Below are 21707 nucleotides of genomic sequence, written 5' to 3'. Positions count from 1 at the left end.
TATAGCCCTCCTCCCTCAGACCCAGGAGTCTTGCCCCAGCCCCTCCTCCCTCAGACCCAGTAGTCCTCACCTCCAGCCCCGGACTCCTTCAGACCCAAGAGTCCTGGCCCCAAGCCCCTCTTCCCTCAGACCCGGGAGTCCTGGCCCCCTGCTCTTCCTCCCTTAGACTCCAGAGTCCTGGCCCTCACCACCCTACCAGTCCTGGCTCCATCAGCACACACCCTGGTCAGGTGTGTCCACAGATCAGCTGAAGCACAGCCCGGTCTTCCCACAGTGCCTCTGAGAAAGACGCAAGAGTCTAATCCTCACTCTCCCTTTCTCCATCCCTGGGACTTAACAAGTGACCCTAATGCCTTCATCCCCTTAACTCCTAAGCCAGGAGTCTGCAGCACCCATGCTGGGTCCCCACTTCTGGTCCCTTCCCTCCCTTGCTCTCACCCAAAGTGAGTCCTGCAAACATGCAAATGAACTTGGGACCAAAGGGATGGGGCGATAGGTTGAAGGCAGGAGATCAGAAACAGAGGAGAGAGACAGGAGGCAGAATCAGTCAGGAGCCCCAGAGAAACAGAAAAAAGAAACGGGGACAAAGAGACAAGGCAGAAAGACACAGGCTTCAGGGAGGCACAGAGGAGACACATCCAGATGCAGAAACACAAAGAAATAGTAGAATTAGGAAGAGGGCCACAGAACTCAGGCCAGGTGGGATGAGAATGTCCTGGCAGGCGGACGCTCACAAGCAGACACAGGTAAACTGAGATACAGGCACTGTGGGGCAGGGAGGTAGTGGCCTCAGTGGAGGCACAGGGCAGCTCTGTTCTGAGGTGTGGGGGATGTGGCCAGGAGCCACGTGGGTGCTGACCCGTCATTCCTGAGCACCCCGTCCGCAGCTCTGGCCCTCGCAGGGCCTCTGGCCACCTCCACAGCCGCCTTGGGCAAACAGGGCTCTTCCGACCGCCCTGGCCTCTCCCTGCCAACACTTAGCGCAGGTCAGTGCCGCCAGCAACAGACGCAGCCGGGAGCCAGAGAAGCAGAGCCTCGGCCTCCCCCTGCACAGCGCTTCCACCTTCCCAAGCCTCCATGTTCCCATCTGTGAAGTGGGCGGCAGGCGGCTGATGGCGAAGTCTTCGGGACCCTCCCCTCTTTGCCCCGAAACACACGCAGGCCCTGCATTCCTCCAAAAAGTTGTTTTTGTCTTTTTTAAATAATGTGAAAATGCCACGCGAAGGTTTGAACTAGAGGCCCCTCCAGGGGCCAGGCTGGGGCAGGGAGGGGAGACGCGAGATGGGGGTCCAGGTCCCCGAAGCCTGCAGCCCCTCTCTGGGGCCAGGAGTGGGTGAGGAGGGGGCCTCCGCTGTGCCGAGGGGCTCCAGGCCCGAAAGAGTTCAGTTCAGTTCCGAGAAAGGCGGCTCTTCAGGGAGGGGTGAGGGGCTTTCCTGCCTCATTTGGCACCGAGGGGGTCGGGGGGCTCAGGGGAGCCGTCTGGGGGGCTAGGGGGTGGGGGGCCAGGGCCTCCCGTTTGGCACATGGTGGGGGAGGGGGAGGGCCCAGCCTCAGGAGCCTCCCCAGAGGCGGTGTCTGTGGTGGTGGCAGTGGCTCCGTCGTCCACAGAGGATTCTACTCTCAACCCCTCTTCTGGGGGTGCAGGGGGGTGGGGTCGTCGGGGAGTCAGTTCTCCACGGGGCCTGAGGACAGAGGAAATGATTTACTGGGCAGACAGGCTCGCAGCTTCTGTCTCTCTTGGAGTGAAAGCAAAGCCCTCACCAGGACACACAGGGTCCCCCACATGACCTGCCCTATCCCGTTTCTGTCCTCACCCACCCCATCCCCCTCACCCTGTCCCCTCCATGGCCACACTGGCTTCCTTGCTGTTTCTCCTGGGCTCCAGGGCCTACCCCAGGGCCTTTGCATGGTAGGGTCCAGTAGACAAGGGGTAAGTGGGCAGAGCCCCACCAAGCATAGAAGTCCATACGGAAGGGGGCCCAGCCTGCAACCCCCGCCAGGGTCTTGGGAGACAGAAAGGTCAGCAGCCTCCCTGCCCCGCCATAGCAGAAGCATCGGCCGAGTGAAGGGATTTGGGCTTTTGCACAGTTGGACCCTCCCTTGCCTCTCCTAGTGATTAAAGGTGAAGTCATCCTGGCACGCTAGTCCCCGCTGCTCTCAGCCCTGACTCACCACTTGGCCGTGTCTCATGCCCTGGACCCACCCCACTCTGTCCTCACGGGGGCCTCAGAGAAGACCTCTGAGAGGAAGTGACATTTGAGGTGAAATCTGACGATGGAGCCAAGTGAAGAGTGTGCCCTTGGCCCTGTCCTTCCTGCCCCGAATCCCAACTTACTCTCCTCTCCTTCCTGGACGCTGGTGCCAGCCTCCTGTCCAGCCTCCGGTTGGATCCCTCACATGGCCCCAGAGGGGTCTTCCTGCACCAGCAGCTACTGCTGCCCTTCCCCTAATCACAGCTGGCCCATGGCTCCCTAGTGCCTCCTGGACAAAGTCCCTCTTTTCAGCCCACCCTTAAGCCCTACAGGGTCCGCCCTCTCCCCCTACCCTCCATTCCCCCCACTCCCTAAGTAGCCCGCAGATGCATCCGCTTGCCTTCTGTTCCCTGAACTGGCCAAGTTCTCTCTTGCCTCAGGCCCTTGGGCAAGCTGTTCCATCTGCTAGCGTGCTGTCGCCTCCTTCCCCTTCACCTAGTTCATGACGGCCAGCCCCTCGAGTACTTGATGCAGTGGCATGGCCAAACTGACGAAGCCCTTTTCCTTTGTCAGCTGCTTCTCCAGCAGCCCTGAGTTTGCACTTATTTCCCATGACAGTGTGGGGGTCAGTGTCTGTGGGTGGGGTAGGGTGTTGTGGGGCTCATGGACCTTGCTCAGCACGGAATCACGCATGCCCAGCCCAGCACCCGCACTTAAGCAATGCTCAATGGGTATCTACTACGTTAAGCGCAGTGAGAGCTACCAGAGACCACCGCGCATGCGCATGACCAGTCTGTGGGGCTGTGTGTGTGTAGGATGAAACTATGCAATCCCCTCAATAATTTTGGGTTAGATCCTGGGATCATCCCCATTCTACAGATGGGGACACTGAGGCACAAAGAGGGAAAGTGACTTGCTCTAGGTCACCGAGTCGAGGACAGGCAGGGCCAACAACTGGATTCGGGCACAATTTGGGGGAGCAGGAATGCTCCTACTTTCCACCTTCTCAGCCCTATTCTCGGGAACATGTGCGTCTGCTCAGGCCAGCGCAATTTCTGCATCCAGGGGTATTCTCTAGAGCGGCAGCAGGGGGCAGCAGAGAGCCCAAGTCGCCGTAGGAGTCTCCCGGCTCAGATGTGCAAGCACAAAATAGGGCCTCTGTAAGGGCCTTTTACTGTTAGTAGTAATGCCGTTGTTGTTATTGCTATGGACTTCCTGACCATGTTCTCTCTGCTCCAGTTCAGCTAACTAGCTCTGGGCACACTGGTTTTCTCTCCCTTTGTCGGCCTTTGATCAGCCTGTGCCCCCAAACAGACGTGGGATCAGGATCTGACAAGTGCCGGGCAAGAGACTGGGCAAAGATGAGCCAGACTCTGAGGGGATCCTTACAGAAGGGGAAACTGAGGCTCAGGGAAGGGGCGTGACTGCCCTGGTCTATCCGTTGGATAGACCTGGTCTGAGCTGGTTCCAAGAGTTGGGTGGGGGTTGACTGAGAGAAGAAGGGGGGGAGAGACTGAGGAGAAAGAGACAGGTAAATTCAGGGATGGGGACAGAGAAAGAGAGGCAGAAGTGGGGGCAGGCCCGAGGGTCTGAAGCACTGTACCTGCGGGCCGGGCGTCGGGGGCCCGGGCGGGGGGCCCCGGGGTCTCCAGCGCAGGCGAGACGGAGAAGCGGGAGAAGCACAGGGGGGGGCCTGGAGGGGGGAGGAGGGGGAAATCCTCCGCCCATTCGAAACTGCCTCCTAGTGGCGGGAAGGGGGTGTTGAGAAAGAAGAGGAGAGGACGCGGTCAGACCCTCCAGGCACTTCTGGAGCCGCTCACCTTCAGCTCCAGCTGTCCAACCCCGCCCCTCCACAGGCACCTGTCTCCAGCAATCTACACGGTGGACAGCGCCCCAACTCTGGCCCGCCTCCAGACCCCGCCCAAGCTCCGCCCATTCAAGACCAGCCCCACCTCCAGGACCCGCCCCGCCCCTTACCAAAGCCGCTGTCGTTGCTGGGAAACCCATCTCCGGGGGTGGCGGGGTGGGGAGGCGTCGGGGGCGCTGGGGGCGTTGACGGGTCCGTGTCCCCCTCGGGGGGGCCCTGGACGCTCAGCTCGTTGGTTGGCGTCTCCTGTGCAGGTGGATTAGGGGGCGAACCGTCACATGCCACCCAACAAGCAACAAAGCCCGCTAACACTTCTGGGGCTTCAGGTACCCCGATTTACAATCGCAGCCTCTGACGAGGTGGCTGGAGGCCCTGATCTGCCTTCGAAACCTCAGGTCAGCCTTAACCCCACCCCGGCCCGAGGCTCCTCCCCTGGAGTCCCGCCCACGGCTAAGCCCCTCCACCGCAGGAATTCTCTCCTTGCTCCTTAACGCGACGCTTTCGTGGGAGCCCCCTAACCCAATACCATCTCCATAAGTCCCGCCTTGTCTCCATGACCCCTAACTCCTTTCGATATCTCGGCCACAGGCGTTCAAGTTCGGGGCGCAGAACTACCTACTCTTCTGGTCCTCCAAACCCTTCTACCATCCTGCGCATCCCGACCTCCCCCGAGGCCCTGAGCCCCGTACTCGGAAGTGGCCCGGCTCCAGCCCGCCAGACCCTGCCTTTGCTTCAGTGGCCCAGGACCCTGTTCATGACTCTCATCTCGGGACCTCATCCCAGTGTGCCCCGCTCCAGGTTGACCGAGATCCATCCACACCCATCTCGGCCCCAATCCACAAGCATCATCCCGCCTTTCCTGTTTCTTTTCAGCACGATGCTCTCAGTCTTAGTTACTCTTAACACAATGCTCAACCCATCTCTCTAAGCCCCACCGCAGTTTCTTAGCTCTGTCTACCTCTGAACCCGCTCCTGCACTTTCTATCTTAACACTACAAGCCGTTTCTCTTATGCCCTACCTGCAGCCTCGCCAGGGCCCGCCCCTCGTGGGTAAAATCCGTTTCATCCCGAGCCGGCCCCTTAGCCTCTACCACAAGAGCGCAGGTCGACAGAACCCGCCCCAAACTTCACTTGGCCCCGCCCCCGCCGTCTAGACCACGCCCCAATCTCCTCAGCACTTTCTCCCTAGCCTCTCCGGACTCCTCCCCGACCACCAGGTATCTCCTCACCGTCCTTCCAGACCCATTTTCACCCTCCAGCCCCCCCAACCGTCCAGCGTCCTTCCCACAGGACGCACCCTACCCCTCACTCCATGCCCCGGCCCATTCCCCAGACACCGCCCCCACACCCAAGGTCTCCAAGACCTGCCCTGATTCCCCAGCTCCGCCCTCGGCCAGCTGGCCCCTCCCCGCCCCCCCCCCCCGCCCCGCCCCCCCGCCCCCGGCAGCGCACCTGGTCGAAGAGGTAGACGGTCACGTCCCCGTGGAAGGAGACCATCTTGCGCTTCCTCTCCAGCTCGCTGTCCTCGGGCTCGTCGGCCCCGCGCGGAGACTTGAGCAGCCCCCGCAACGGGCGGGCCGCGTCCGCGTCGGCGCTGCTCACCACGACGGGCACCGGGGCTGCCCGTGCCCTCCCGGGGCCCCGCGGCCCCGCCGCCGCGCCCGCTGCCACCGCCTCCTCTTCCTCCTCCTCGTCCTCGTCCTCGTCCTCCCCGTCCTCCTCCGCCGGCCCCGGCGACCCCGCCCCGCCGGCCTCCCCGCCAGCCGCCCCGGCGTCCGCGCCCTCCCACGGGGGTCGCCGCGGGCCCGGCCCCGGGAACGGCGTGAGCGTGAGCGGCGGCAGCGCCAGAGAGAGCCGTGAGAGCTTGGCTGCGAGGGGAGAGACCCGGTGAGCCTCTGCTCCCGGGGAAACTGAGGCATGCCCTCCTGCCCTGCTGTGTATCCTCGGGTAGTATCGGGCCCCAGTATGGGCCTCAGTTTCCCCTCTTGTGAAGCAAAGGGCTGCTCTGGGGCCTTTCTCCACGCAGAGTAGGAGAGATCTTCCCCCTACTCCAGGGGTTAACCCCTCTCCATGACTCCCCCAGAGTCCGCATCACAAAGCCCCCACTTCTCTCTGCGGCCCAAGGCCCTAGTGCCCTGGCCCCGCTGATTTCTTAGGGCTCTGTTCCTCACCTCACCCAGCGAGCCACTTGGGCCACCTCCCTATTGCTCCCACCTCTGAGCCTTTGCACAGGCTGTTCCTTCTGCCCAGATGCTCCTTTTCTGGTTCAAGTCCTATTCAACCCCTAGCTCTGGTCTGGGCTTTCAAGCCTTCAGAGTTCTCCCCAAAGGTCAGGCAAGGCCACCAGCTCTGCACCCCCATAGCATCAAGCTGCTCCTTCCAAGCAGATGAGCTCAGTGTGTAGCTGTATTTCTGTGGTCATGTGATTCATGTTTGCCTTGCCACAGAACGGACTTGACTCGGGCTCGTTCTGGCTGCATCCCCAAGCACCCAGAAGTACTCAGGCAATATTTGTGGGATTAATGAATGAATGTTCTGTGCTATGTGATGTTGACCAAGGTACTTTCCCTCTCTGGTCCTCAACTGCCAGACAAAACTGGAGTGTCTAATCATCTCAAGGTTTCTTTTCCCCCACTTCTAAGACTCCCTGATCTCAGCCTGCTAAAAAGAAGGTAAGGACTCCAGGTCCCTGGAGGAGGAAACCTGGCTTCAAATCCCAAGCCTACTTGCTCACTTTTTTCCCCCTGGGCAAGGAAATCCACCTCTCTGAGTCTCTGTCCCCTCACCAGGAAATTAACAGGGGCCACTCATTCCTCCATTAGTGCACCAGTAAATGTGGGACAGGCCCTGTGGGGGCAAGGGTGGGGATGACAAGAGGGTCAAGGCAGAGCAGGGAAAAAGACTGGGTGTGGATGGGGTCGCTCTCCTCCCTTCGTTCATTCCATCCCAGCTTCACTGGCCTCTTGCTTTTCCCCAAGCATGCCAAGTTAGTGCCCATCTAGGTGCCCCCCACCCAAAACACCCTTCCCCCAATGACCACCCAGCTTACTTCCTTCACATCTGCTCAAAAGTCACCTCCTTGAGGCCTTCCTTGACCATCCATCTCAGGGCGATGGGTTTGGGGGCTGTGAGGGAGCTCTCAAGGAGCTCTCAGGAAGGACAAGGTGATAGCCTTTGGAAATCAGGAAGGCTTCCCAGGGAAGGGGAAATTTGAGTGGGGTCTTGAAGGATAAGTAGGAGGTCATGCACTTTTTTTTTTTTTTTTTTTTTTTTAAGCAGGCTATTCCCAGCATCTTCCCACCCAGCAACACCCTCCCGGTGCCCCCCTCCTCCCACAATCCTCTGAAGCATCCTAGCTGCTCATCCCTTGATATTTTCCTGCTGTCTGGAGCCCTTCCTGACACAGCTGGTCACAAATTCCCCACAACAATCTCAAGGAAGGGATAGTGTTCTAATACCGTGGGCTCAAAGGAAGGAAAGTTCTGTGCCCAGCCCCCTTCTGGACCTTTCCCTCAGAGGATACCCTTTCCCTCAAGGGGGGCTGTGAGATTACCAATATAAACCAGTGGCCATTTAGAACTTTCATATCACTACGTAAGGAAATCAGGCCTCTGGGTGATTTGGGTAGAGCCACAGCCCCTATGCCCACCACTCAAGAGGGGCCATTCATCTTTCTCTTAAATCAATCCCCCTCTGCAACAAAAAACACTTTCTGTGTTCCTACCAAAACTCAGTTTCCAGAAAAGACATTTCTAGTTTTCAGGTCACCCATAGCATGGGGTAGGGGGGCGCTGGGTGTAGGGCAGGGCAGAGTCTGAAATTCCCTGGGCCCTGGCTTTGGGTAGCTTGGGCCTGGCACAAAGAGAAGGTAAGCATGAATTGGCTTCAACCATTAAAACACGCAGAACTTCGGTTAAAAAGGGAAAAGCAGCCATGTGGCAATGCCAGGTGGGCATTGCTGGCTGGAGGTGGAAAGCGGCCGCATCTCCTTCAACTCCCCACCCCCTCTCTCCTGGATGGCTTCCTTCATTTCCCAATACTGTCTGGCCCCATGGGCATCTGAGTTTGAGACCCCCAAGTCTAATGGAATTGCAAAGGGTCTTCGGAAGTCCTAATATTTTGAAGCCACTCAGCCCTATTAGGAAGATGAGTTATCCTCATCATCTGTCTTTGGAGGGAAACTGAGGTACACAGAAGTAAGGTCATTTGTCCCTGGCCACAGAGCCCAGATCTGAGCCCAGGTGGGGAGGATCCAGGACCGGCTCTCATTATGGTCAGCCTGACCTGTCTGCTCCCTGGCAACCCGAGATCCTCAGCTCAGCCATGTCCCTCGGAAGGAGCCAGGCCTCGACCCCCCAACCTCGCTCCCCTGCTCCCAGCAGCCTCCTCCTCACCTTTGATCTGCTCGCTGTTCCCCTGAGGAGGTCCCAAGTCCAAGAACAGTCGTGGCATCTCGGGGCCCTTCCTCTCGGGTTTGGGGGGGTCCCCGTCTGTGCTGGGTGCTGTGTCTCCGCCGGCCCTGCTGTCTGGGGCCCCGGGCTCTGCCTCGGAGGAGGCCACCTCCGGCCTGGCCCTCTGCGGCGCTGGCTCCGGCCTCCTCGGCTGTGCTTCCGACGGCGGCAGCGGCGGCGGCGGCTGTGGCCTCGTGCTGTCTACCCATCCGGCCTTTGCGTCCACGCCGCTTCCGAGGCCGCCGCCGGGGGCCATCCCCGTGCCCACTGGGGCTCGGCCCCCACTCCCGAGGTCCAGCCTCCCAACCCCGGGGGCTCTCGGTGCCCCCCCAGTCTCGGGGGCTCTCCTCTCGGTCCCGGGTTCCAGCACCCCGCTCCTGGGGGCTGGGCCAGTGGGGCCAGGGGCTGTCTCCCCGCCGTTCCGGGACAAGGCCACTGCGCTGGGCTCGAGGGCTCTCTCCAGCGAGGTCTCTGGGGCTGGCACCCCACTCTCGGGCACCTTCTCCCAGAGCCCTGGGGCTCTCCGAGGCCCAGTCTCTGGCAACCTCTCCATGTTCCTGGGGAGTCTCAGGCCCCCATTCTCTGACACCTTCTCCTCGATCTTTGAGGGTGTCAGTCCCCCATTCGCCAGCACTTTCTCTTCTCTCTCGGGGGACCTCAGCTCCCCATTCTCCAATACTTTCTCCTCCCTCCTTGGGGGTGTCACCTCCCCATTCTCCAGCACTTTCTCCAGCACTTTCTCTTCTCTCTCTGGGGTCCCTGGGCCCCCATTCTCTGCCACCTTCTCCTCGATGCCCAGGGCTCTCTGGCCCCCGTTCTCCAACACTGTCACCCCGTTCATGGGGAGGCTCGGGTCCTCGTTCAGGCTTGGGGCTTTCTTCCCGCTGCCCAGGACTGTGGGGTCCCTGCTCGGGCCCTGGGCTTTCTCTCTGTTCCCGGGGCCTCTCCCCACCTTCCTGGGTCCCGTCTCTCGGGGGTTTGCCCCCTTCTCCCCCAGGAGGTTCCTTGTCACGTCCTCCCGCAGGGACATCAGCAGCTGCTCGGTGCTCACTTGAACTACGAAGGTCGGCTTCTCCCGGGTCCCCGGCAGTGGGTGGGGACCCGGGTCTGGGGGTGGCCGGGGCGCTCCTGGGTCGGGGGGCTCGGGGGGAGCCCGTGGTCGAGGGACCCCTTCCTCCTCGGCTCCCCCCCCGCCTGGGAAGGCTCCCTCGGGGGAAAAAGGGGTCTCGGTCTCGTAGCCGCTGTCCCCCGGCTTGGGGCCCGGAGACGACAGGCCTGAGCCGGGACTGGCCACGGCTGAGGGAGGGTCGGGGGACACGGCTGGGTCCGCGGGGACCCGGGGAGGTGGCGGCGGGGGGGGGGGGGGGGGGGGGGGGCCCCCGCCCGGGGTACTGGGGCGCCGCCGCCCCCATAAGGGGGTCCAGAAACTCGGGGGGGGCCGAGGTGGGGGGGGCCAGGGGCAGGTCGGCTAGGGAGCCCCGCTCTGCCCGCAGGGACGAGTCGTCCTCTGGGGGATGGGGACAGCCAAGAGCGGGGTGGCCCCCCCAGCCAGCAACGGCTTCCCCCCGCTCCAGGGGCAGGCAGGAGCAGGCCCCCTCTCGGCTGCATAGGGGACAGGGTAGGGGGCCCCGGCGGCTGGGGCCAGCCCCAAGGCTGCTGCTGTCTTCCCCCGGGGAGCTGCCCTCCTCCTCCTCCTCCTCCTCTTCTGCCCACGGGGCGGTACCCCGCTCCCCCAGCACCTCGGCAGGGTCTCCCGCCAGGGTCTCCCCGGCACCTCGGCCCTCGGGGTCCCAGCCGCTCAGGAGGAAGCTGCCTGATGCCGAGGACTGGGCCGGGAAGGGCCGAGCTGCAGGGAAGAGGGGGGAGGCCCAGGTCTCGGACACCAGCTGGGGGACCTCGGAAGGGGCCTGGGAGGCCTGAGGGGCAGGCACTCCTGGGTCCAGAGGGTCCCAGTCATTGGGAAAGAGGGGCTCGGGCGGGGAGCCATGCTCCTCGAGGCGGATGTAGTACTCGCTGCTCACCGAGGGGCTGCGGGCGCTGATGACCGGCAGGACGCTGGGCGTGGACAGCGCCTCATAGAAAGGGTTGGAGGGGTTGGCATGGGGGGCCGGGGGCGCGGATGCTGGCTGCCAAGGAGGTGCCCCCCCACCGCGGCCAGCCCCCCGCCGCGCCTTCTCCCACAGGCACTCAAGGTTGAGGCCACGGCTGCTCTCAGTGACCGTGAGCACATCGTCAGGGTCGGCCCCGGGGAAGCCATCCAGGAGGGGGAATGGGGAGGAGAGGGTCCCCGGGCGGGGTGCACTGTGCTGCGGGGGCCAGGGCCAGGGGAAGGGACCGTCTCGGGGTGGGGGGGGGGGGGGCGGGGGGCGTGGGGGACGCTCAGAGAGCAGGTAGGTGAGCTGCAGCTGAAGATCAGAGGCCGAGGGGCGCTGGGCAGGTGGCCGCCAGCAGGACTGCAGGATATCATACCTGGGGGAGGGGGAGGCACAGGTGAGTAAGGTAGAGTTGAAGGTGTGTGGAGGGGGCAGGGAGAGACCCAGGGCATGTGTATGACAGATGGGGTGGTGGAGGGAGGGGTCCTGGGGGGGGACAGACAGTAAGGCAGATGTAAAGAAATGATAGCTAGGCGGCCTCCTTCTCTGGGCTGTGAGTTCTGGAATCAGAGACAAGCAAGCGGCAGGGGTCTTTCAGCAGTGGAGAAACTAGGGTTCAAGTACCAGTCTTGCCTCAGGATTGCCCCTTTCAAGGGGCAGATACCTCCAAGCAGAAAACAGGGGTGGGGCATAGCGAGTGCTGAGTGAGGCTGGGGGTGATGTGCCGAGAGGTGAGAGGCTCTGGGACATCCTGGGGTGAGCTGGGAGGGTCAGGGGTTGGGGGTAAGGCCCTGCCCTCACCAGTAGTCTGCATAAGGCAACTTGAGCCTCGGCCGGGCCAGCTTGACGTGCTGCTGGCGGACCACGAAGGCGAGGACCTCCTCGTCTGACAGGTGGCGGTAGGGCTGTGCCCCAAACTCAAAGAGTTCCCACAGGGTCACCCCCAGGGACCTGCGGGGAGCAGAGGGCATAGAGAGGTCAGAGCCTGGCCCTGCCCCGCCTGGGGGCCTCCCCTCCGGCCTCCGTTTCCACAGCCACAGGACCCGTGACCCTTCCCCCTTCCTCGCCGCCCTAGGCTGCACGCGGGCACCGGGGCAGGAGGACCCTCTCACCAGATGTTGCTCTCGCGGCTCTGGTCCACCACCATGAAGGTCCCATGCAGCTCCCCAAGGAGCTCAGGCGCCGCCCAGCGCAGCGGGATCCACAGGCGCTCGGGGGTCAGGTAGTAGTCCTCCTGGGGGGCGGGCCGGAGCCGGGTCAGGCGGGTCGGGGGCCTTCCCCCGCCCCCCGCCCTGACGGAGGGCAGCCCCCACCTTGTAGTTGCTGTGGGCTAGCCCATAGTCTCCGATGCGCACGGTGAGGTCAGAGGTCAGCAGGCAGTTGCGCAGGGCCAGGTCGCTGGGGGCGGGGCAAGGACGTGAAGCTAGACGGGGGACAGCCTGAGACCGACTGCCCGCCTCGCCTGCACAGCGCCCACCTTGTAGGCTCCGCCCCTTCTCCCTTCCTTGCTTTTCTCCTCCCCTGCCCCGCCTCTCCATGCATCTTCCTCTCCTGACTCCTCCCCTCCCCTCTGGCTCCTCCCCCTCTCCCCTAAGACTCCTCCTCTCCTGATTCCACTCCCCTCTCCTGATTCCTCCCGCTCCTCTTCCGACCCCTCCCCTCCAGGTTCCTCCCCTCCTGACTCGCTTTCTCCCGTAGTTGAGCCCCTTCCTTGCGGCTCTGCCTCCCACCCTCATAGCCTCGCCTGCCTCCTTTAAGTAGTACCCCACACACACTCTTCCCCGTGGACCCCCCGGCAGCCACCTGTGCACGTAGTTGTGGGAGTGGAGATGTGCCAGCCCGCGGGCGATCTCCAGGCCCATCCTCTGCAGTGTCCGCAGGTCTCGAGGGGGCAGCTCAGGGGACAGGCCCTCAGGGGGTCTCTGGGCCCGGAGGTAACGTTTCAGGTCCCCCTGGGAGGGAGGACAGGATGGGGTCAGTACGACCCCCCCCCTTCCAGGGATCCACTCATCCCACCTATCCGAGGTGAGGATGGGGGGGGGCGGCCTCTGCACGCAGGGGGCAGTCCCTCTGAGCCTGTTTCCCCTGAGGCTTAAAAGGGCACAACAAGAGAACCCACCTCGCATGCTAGTTGACTGCGCCAACCGAGCGAGCGCTCTTCCACCGTGAGCGCTCAGGAAACGTTAGCGCACGTCGCGCGTGTTTTTGCCAAAGATTCCCAGGCCCCCAGGCTTGCTGGCAGCCCTCAACCCGTCCAGCCCGCCACCCCGCCCTCCCTCCGCAGACCCTCACCAGTTGACAGAATTCCATAATCAGCAGAAAGGGCAGTGTCTCCACACAGACGCCCAGGCACTGGAGGACGTTGGGGTGCTGCAGGCTCCTGGGGTCAGGGTGGGGAGGCGGCAGGGTCAGGGCACAGCCTCCACCGTCCCACCGCAGACCCCTGTCTCGCCCCAGCCTCCCCGCAACACCAAAATGTTGCTCCACCTCCCGGCTCCCGGCCACACCCCCACACTCACGCTCCCTCAACACACAGCTTCCTACCCCGGGTCCCCATCTCAGGACCACCCCACTCCTCCCCAGTTCCCAGGCCAGACCCCCAGGTGCCTCCTTGCCCTCCTGCGTCTTCACCTCACCCCCCCCCCCCCCCGCCCACACCCCCTCCCCCAAGCCTGGCTGGAGCTTCTTCATCTCCTGGCCTCTCTTCTCAGCCTCCTCCCTGCCTCCGGTCTGTCTCTGACATGCCATTCGCTGCACAAAGCCCTCCGTGGCTCCCGATCACCCGAGGACGGAGCAAGTCTTGATCCTGGGTGTGTCCTGCCCTTCCTCAGCATCACTTGTCCCCACCACGCCCCACGCATCTCCCCAAACACACAGGCACCCACTGAGACCGCAGGCCTTTGCGGTTCTGCTTCCACTCAGCAGTCCTCCTCCTCCCTCAGTCCTCGGCTTCAACATCATTTCCCCAAGAAACGTCACCGCCCTCAAGCCCCCTCTTTTAGCCTCACACTGTGGGTAAGAGTCAGGCTGGGGGGCAAGGGGAGGGTTGAATCCTGAGTCCACTTTTTTTTTTTTAAGTCATCTCTACCCCAAACGTGGGACTTGAACTCATGACCCCGAGATCAAGAGTCGCATGCTCTGGGGCACCTGGGTGACTCAGTGGGTTAAGCGACCCACCCTTGATTTCAGCCCAGGTGGAGATCTCAGGGTGGTGGGATGGAGCCCTGCATCAGGGCTGAGCGTGGAGCCTGCTTGGTATACTCTGTCCCTCTCACTCTGCCCTTCTCTGCTTATATGCTCTCTCTCTCTCTCTAATAAATAAATCTAAAGGAAAAAAAAAAATAGAGTCAGATGCTCCACCCACTGAGCTGGCCGGGCGCCCCCTGTGTCCACCTTTGGCAGGTGTGTAACCCCAGAGAAATAACTTCACCTCTTCCTGCCTCAGTTTTCCTCAGCTGTAAAATGGGCACAGCTGTAGTAACTCCCTCAGACAGTCGTGAAGAGGAATTTCATGAGACCAGGGAGAAGCTGCCACACAGTGGACGATCCTTGCTATTATTACGGCTTTTCCGTTCCCATGTTAACACACTGTTTGATTCTCATATCGCCCCACATTTTCCTGCCTTCCCACCTTTGCAGCTGCTCTTCCCTCTGCCTGGAACATGCTTCCCACCAGGCCTGCGCCACCGATCCCTCCCAGTCAACCCCGCCTCCCCCAGGATCCTCCAGAGCTTTCCTCCTGGCACTTGTCAGTCTCTGACATTTTCTTCTTAAAAATTCCTTCTTCATTTGTTCATTTCAGATTTCCTCCACTAGGGGGGGAGCCCTGCTAGGACAAGAATTTGGGGACTTTCTGTGTAGGTGGCTGTGTCCCCAGTGCCTAGACGGTGGGGGCAGGCAGGGTGGGGAGGTGCAATGAAAATGGGCCCAGTGAAGGCTTTTGTCCTGATTCCCAGCCTGGGGGTCTGGAGAAAGGTGAAAACATGCCCGGCTTTCAGGGTATAGTGAGAAATTTTCCCACTCGGGTCGGGCCAGGGGCAGGGGCCACTGGTGTGCGGTGGGGCTGGTGCCCAGCCTCACCGCCCGAGTTCCAACCTTCTCCACCTGGGTGGACTGTGCCTCGCACCCCTGCCTGGTCACGAGACCAAAGTGGTCATAAATTGCTCGGTGTGTCCTGGGGACTTGAGGGACAGCTGGAGCTCTGAAGGTGGGATTTAGGTTGGCAGATGTGGAGGAAGGCTTGGACCCCTACTAGTCTGAGCCCAGGCTGGCCACTTCTGCTATCAGATCCTCTTCTGTCACCCCGGTGGGCAGGATGGTGTTTCCCATTGAATCCAGAGGAAATAGAGGCTCAGAGAAGTAAAGCGATTGGCCCAAGGTCACACAGCTGGTAACAGTGGTTTTGTGGGGACTTGGTCCCAGGTTGCTGGCTCTCTGAGTAAGCGTCTACACAGGGTGGAAGGACGCCCCCCATTCCGAGCTGCCAGTGTCATCCTGCGCTCTCCACGAGAACCTTCTGCGAAGGTGGAAATGTTCTAGATCTGAGCTGTCGCACATGGGAGCCACTGGCCATATGTGGCTACTAAGCCCTTGCGATGTGCTGCGTGTAGCTAAGGAAATGAATTTTTCATTTGATTTCATTTTATTTAACATAAATTTAAATAGCCATATGTGGCTAGTGTTTGCCAGCACGGGTCTAGGGAGAGGCAGGCAAACAAGCCAGCCAATGAAATACGTGTTAGGAAGAAAATGAACAAATTGGTGTGATGGAACAGCCGAGGGCCCTCCTTACGTGTGTGTGTGTGTGTGTGTGTGTGTGTGTGTGCATGTGTGTAAGGGCAGGCCTTTCTGACCAGGACCTGAGGAGGGGAAAGGAGCCCACTATCTGAAGCTGGGGGTGAGTGAGCCAGGAATGATATCCTAGTCAGAGGGAACAGTAAGGACAAAGGTCCTGAGGCAGGAAAAAGACTGTTATGGGAAAGGATCAGTGAAGAGGCCAGGATGGCTGGGCCAAGGGGCCCAGGGGCAGGAAGGGAGCAGGGGCAGACCTTGCAGAGTGTGTGGGCTGTACAGAGGCATGGGACTTTGTTCTGCAGGCAATAGGGAGCCATGGGAGGTTGAAGAGCATGAGGGTGGTAAAGTCCGGTATCTGTATGGCTCAGGGTATGCCTCACTTTTACAACTGTTTGAAAAAGGTTCTCCGATGGGGCAATTACTACCTCACGAGACATTTATGCAGCAAATGTTCATCTAGTTCTTATCTAGAAGTCCTTAGAGTGGAGGGGAGACCAAGCAGGGGAGGGACAGGGTCCTGCCTTCCCAGACCTAAGAGTCCAGTAGGGGTGGGAGGTGAGGTGTGGAAGCTCCTCAGGGCCATTTTGGGTCCATGATGCTTTCCTCACCCACAAGCAGGGACCTGAAGCCGGGAACAACCCCTATGTACCCAGTGCTTAACACAAAATCTCACATCCTCTCAGCTGCCCTCTACATGAGGACGTTTGGGCTTCTCAGACTCACTACCTAGATGAAGATTCTGAGGTTCAGAGTGGAGAAGGGCAGCCTTCTAGCTCACCTTCCGTGCCCTCCCCTCACCCTCATCATCCTGCCCCTCCTTTAATATATCCCTGACTCTGCCCCAAGGAGGAAGCCAAGGCTCAGAGAAGCAAATGCTGTCCATCAAGTCTCACAGCCAGGAAGAAGTAGACCCAGGATTCAAACCTGGTTTGACCCCACGCGAGACTCCTCCCACTCCCTAACGGCACCTCCCTGAGAAGCAAACCCGGAGCTTGGGGCCTCCAGGGCCCACATCCGCCGCCAGAGTCCCCGGTACCTGTAGGGCTGTGCCTCCGAGATGAATTTGCGCTGCTCCAGGGGCCCAGCACTGGCTCGGAGCTCCTTCACCACAACCTGGGCTGGGGTGTAGTCAGAGAAAATCTCTCCCAGGATCACCTGGCCAAGGGAGACCAGGGAGTCAGTGCCTGCATGTGCCCCAGGCCCAGCCCCGGGACCATCTCCACCCCGCGGCATGGCTCCAGCTTCCCCCTTCTATCCGACTTCTCCCTTCAGATCCCACCGCCCTTGTCCCCCAACAACAGATGCAGAGTGAGACTCACGGGCCCAGAGTCCGATGGATGCAGGGACGGATGGAAGGATGGACAGACGGACGCGTGGAGAGCCAGGTGGTGAGGCAGAGTGGTCAATGGAGTGAGGAGGGAGGCGCTGACTGACAGGTGTGGGGGGATGGAGCAGGTGGGAGCAGGTGAGAGGTGGACAGAGACGAGGACGCTGGGTGGGCTGAGGGGCAGGGGACAGATGAGAAGTGGTGGGAGCAGGGCGTGGGGGGGTGGGGGAATGGACACAGAAGAGGAGCACAGCCCTGGATCATATGGACCCCCCTCCCTCCCACCCCCAGCCCCACTCACCTTCCCAAACCAGCCACTCCCAATCTCTTGTAAGTAGCTGAGGTGCTGGCGGCTAAGGCCCAGGGGGGTGGTCATGTCTGGGGAGTGGGGAGGGGGCAAAAAGGGGAGGCCCCTTAGCCTCTCTCCCCTCCCAAGTGCCACCATCACCACCCCCTTCCAATTCAGTGAGGACTGGGGTCAAAGCCGATACCAGTCTTTTTTCATTGGCTGCCCCAACATTCCCTGATGGATCTCAGCCTCCTTATTGGCTGCCCGCAAGTTCCCGGCATCCAATCCATCCCTCCCTTTAGCGTTTCAAGATCCTGTGACTTGACTTCAACCTGCCATTGGCTGCCTTTGAGACTGAGATCTACGCTGATCTCACCACCGATTGCCCCACAAGAATCCCCAAATCTGGCTTTGGATGAAGCAATAGCTTCTACCAAGATGCTCTCTGACTCCCTATAGGCCGCTTCCAAGATTCTGCGGCTCCCACCTCTGTCTTTCCCCTTGGCTGCGGGGGACCTCAGCTCCCTGGCCCCTGAGGGAAGACTCTCGGGACTTGCCCCCTGTCCCGTGGGACCATCCTAGTCAAGGTGTGGAAGTACCTGAGTGAGAAGGCTGCGGGGCAGGCATCGGCAGGGAGACCTCAGCCAGCGGGAGAATGTAGACATCAGGCAGCGACTGTGAGGAGGAGGTCTCCTCCGCGGGGGGAGTGTACTCCCCGGAGCAATCCTCCCCTTCAGGGTTCTCAAACTCCTGGGGCCGGGAGAGGTAAGGGGTGGGAGAACACAAGGCTGAGACACGCCATCACCCTTCTCGATTGTGTGTTTCCCCGTCTTTCTGATAACTGTCCCCCGATTGATCATGCCAGCACTCCGGATTGGCCAGAACTTCAGGCCAGAAGGTGCTCTCAGACTTACTGCCTCTCTCCCCCACCAGCCACCTGGGCTCGGGGGGCAAAGGCCTTGCGGGAGTCTTCCTCCCCACTAGAACCCCCGCATGCACCTCACCTTGAAGCCGACATCACCCCGTTTGCAACACAAACAGGTGAGGAGTAGAAAGATGAAGGCCAGCAGGCCGGAGCAGGAAATGAGGACCACGGCGTAGGGAGGAGCCAGAGGGGCCCGGCCCAGGGCGAATCCATCTGTGGGCACAGGGCTGGGTTGGGGTCCCGGCTTCAAGCCCTAAGCTCCCAGAATCCTTGCCCCTCCCATCCTGTCCAGGATTGACTACAGTTCCCATAATGCTCTGCAACCAGGGACTCCTTGACAGAGGAGCCGGATGGCCTCCAGCATTGTGGGAGTTGTAGTTTAAGGCCCTCTCAGGTGGTTGTGTTGGGGGTGGGGTCCCTCCTCTCGCCCCAATCTGGGACCCCCCATCACCCCACCGCAGGCCTGGATGAATTCCAGTGAGGACTGAGGGAAGGAGGTGTCATAGTGGAGCCTGGAGCTCTCAGATTTTAAAATACACTCCAACGGACAGTCTCCTTACCCCCTATTTGGGCAAGAGGATGAGCCCCCCAGCTGCAGGCGGGGAGAAGAGTCTTTGCCCCGCGCTGGAACCCCCTCGTTACGGGGGTTGAGGCCTGTCTCTTTTAGGGACTCGGGGAGCACACATGTCCTCTGTCCCCAGCCCAAGCCCCTGTGAAGGGAAACTCCGCAAGCTCTGGGTCTCCCCCAAAAGCTAGAGGCAGCCTCCTATGCTGTGTCCCCCTTAGAAATAGTATTCCTTCCCTCTGCCCCCAATTCTCCCAGAGGCCCCGTCCTTCCCGGCTCCCTGCACACACCTGCACACACATATGCGTGTGTGCACACACACATGTTGCCCAAACGGACCCCCTCCCCACCCAGCCCCCAGCCTTCCTCCCACAGGCCCTGCTGACAGCCGCACCGTCCCCGCGGCTCTCCAGGCCCCGGCTTGGCTGCGGGGAGACGCGCACGCAGGTGATGGAGCCGGGGCGCCGCGGACAGACCCCCGGGCAGGCCCGGGGTGGGGGTGGGGGCTGCCGGACAGCCGGATGGCCGGACAGCTGGATGGCCGGACAGACTCACCGGGGTGGGCCGGAGACGCCAGGCAGCCGGAGGTGGAGACGGCCGCGAGGAGGATGAAGGCGCCGGGGCCAGGCATCTTGTCGAGGATGGAAGGGAGGTGGAGGTGGTGGCGGCTGGGGAGGAGGGGGGGGGGCGGGCCCTCAGCCCCCAGCCATGGGGACCCGCGCGACCCTGGCCTCCCCCCGGCCCAGGAGAGGGGCAGGAGACGCAGGACAGGGGGAGGGAGGGGCTGCTTACTGGCTCAGGTACCCCCCTCCCCCTCTTTGAAGGGACAGACAGATGAAGGGATGGAGAGGCGGACAGAGGAGAGGAGCTGGGGAGCCAGGGTTGCTGGGGTGGGGGGGGAGAGGGTAGGATGGGGGGGAGAATGAGGGCCCCGCCCCCGAGGGCAGCCAGGATTGGGGGAGCAGAGAGCCTGTCAGAGGAAGGGTGGGAGGAGGGAGGATGGAGGGAGGATGGAGCGTCGTCATGGCAACTGGCTCCCCAGTAGCATTGGCTGCCAGGAGGGAGGGGAGGAGGAGAGACAGACAGGGACCAGCAGACCCTTGTGGGGGGCGCAGGGCCCACAGCGCCTGACCCGGACACTGCTGTGACACACTACCAGCATGGACACGTGTGCTCCACGCCGAGACGCAGATGTCGGGGAGGCGCACACAGCCCACACACGCCTGACACACGTCGCAGAGACCCTCATAGACAAGCACATCGCATACAAAGGTGGACAGCCATCGGCAGACGGGGACACGTACACGTCACACACAAAGACACAGGGACGACGGGCTGCACTGGGTACGCACCGGCCAGCAGGCCCCCGGCACAGATGCACCCCATCACACAAGAACAGAAAAGCATCACAAAGACCCACACATGCCACAAAGTCAAGCCCCAAATCCACAGACACCTACACCACAGACAAAGATCCAGCAGACCCCATGGGGGACTTGCCAAGGCACACAGTCACAACATGTAGACCTTCCACAAATGGGCAACAAAGAACACCCATCAATACCAACCTCACATACACGGACACACAGACACATCACACACATACACACAGGCATCACTTTCACAGATACACACACAGATACACACACATAACATACACTCAACACAGATAGATACACATACCATGAATATATGAAGACACACAGCAGATCAAGAAGAGACATGTATCACAAACATGACAACACACACAACACACACATATTCACAGGTACCTAAAAGATACACAAACCCACGCTTGACTTCCCTGAACACACAGACCCATATCCCATACCCAGATACGCGTGGATAGCCACAACTCACACGTGCATAGAGACACAACACATTCAAAGAATTACACGTACATACAAAGCTACACAAATCATATACAAAAATACACACAGATACATTTCTAAACATAGTCATAGGGATTATACATAAACACACACACCTCAGATACGTAGACGCAAATATACACATATCACATACTTAAACACATGGACAGACACATTACAAATACACACACGTTACACACAAGGTCACAAAGACACATTGCCCATTATTTGCACACATCACATACCTAAATACACAGGGGAACACATACCGAGATGCGGACACACACTACACTTACAGAAACGCGCACATCACAAATACCCACATTTCCTAAGAGGTTACACGGCATGACATAGCCATCGACGCCTCCTTCATACAAGATACATAATCATAGTTTATTTTATTGATTTATTCTTCTGACCATTCACTCTACGTCGGGCAGCGTTCTCAGCGCTTTACACAACAGCGCTCTGAGACGGGTACTTTGATCAGCCCCATAGTACAGATGAGGAAACTGAGTCAGGGCGAAGTGCGGTCGCCTGCCCCAGGCGGGCAGGGGCGGATCTGGGGACTGGAACCCTGTGCGACAGGCACACAGACAAAACAGACAACGACGCACACGTCACGTGCCAGGCCGCGGCCGTCGGGGGGTTCACACCCCAGCCCACAGCTCGCCGAGCTGCAGACACACCGGAAGCACGATCTCCCACCCTGCGCGCGGACGTCCCCGCCGGCCGTGAGCACCTGCGCTGCGTCCCTCCCGCGTGAGGCTGGGCGGGAGCTGCGCAGCTCAGACGCAGTCCCGCGGCGCTGTGCTGCGGCGACCCGGGCCCCCCTCCCCTGCGCGCCCGCCCCGCCTCCGCCCCCCAGCGGAGGAGAGGGTGTCCAAGACCCCCCACCCGCAGGGACGCAGCGGGAACGCGCGGCTCACGCAGCCAGCGACGCGCAGCCCGCCCCATAGGGTGGGGGGGGGGGGTCCCGGGGAGGGAGAAGGGGCGCCTCTTGGGGTCTCACTTGGGGAAACTGAGGCAGGTTCATCGCGAGGAGGAGTGGGGGTTAGAGGGCGCCGGGACCATGCCTGGTAGGTGAACTGACTAGGATGCGGGTAGACAGAACGAAACTGGTGGCCGGGGAGGGAGCCCTGAAGATGCAATTAACTGCCCGTGTGGCTGAAGGGCACAGAACCTGGCGAGCGCAGAGGCTTACGGGAAGTGTAGTCCCAGCCCTGAGACTTGTGGGGAACGTAGTTCTGGTTCAGCCAGAAGGGCGGCTCGGGTTCATCGCCTGCGGGAGAGCAAGCAGTAGCAGGTGCCGTTGGCTGGCTGCCGGGGTTTT

General features: G+C 60.9%; 1 protein-coding gene across 1 annotated transcript; it reads right to left on the bottom strand.

Moving 5' to 3' along the window:
* Window positions 1-1574: 1574 nt before the first annotated feature.
* On the bottom strand, window positions 1575-19396 carry LMTK3 (lemur tyrosine kinase 3). Its single transcript, XM_059381445.1, is given in 16 exon segments — window positions 1575-1682; window positions 3796-3933; window positions 4170-4305; window positions 5512-5927; window positions 8454-9888; window positions 9890-10979; window positions 11405-11554; window positions 11716-11837; window positions 11917-12001; window positions 12407-12555; window positions 12896-12983; window positions 16434-16552; window positions 17026-17102; window positions 17613-17763; window positions 18018-18151; window positions 19059-19396. Coding segments are annotated over 16 exon segments (4383 nt in total). The 5' UTR covers window positions 19135-19396; the 3' UTR covers window positions 1575-1665.
* Window positions 19397-21707: the final 2311 nt, after the last annotated feature.

This window comes from Mustela nigripes, chromosome 17 (assembly GCF_022355385.1).
Source record: "Mustela nigripes isolate SB6536 chromosome 17, MUSNIG.SB6536, whole genome shotgun sequence".
Classification (NCBI taxonomy): Eukaryota; Metazoa; Chordata; class Mammalia; order Carnivora; family Mustelidae; genus Mustela; species Mustela nigripes.
The sequence above is the reverse complement of the archived record's forward strand: the minus strand, read 5'-3'. Positions and strand labels throughout refer to the sequence as shown.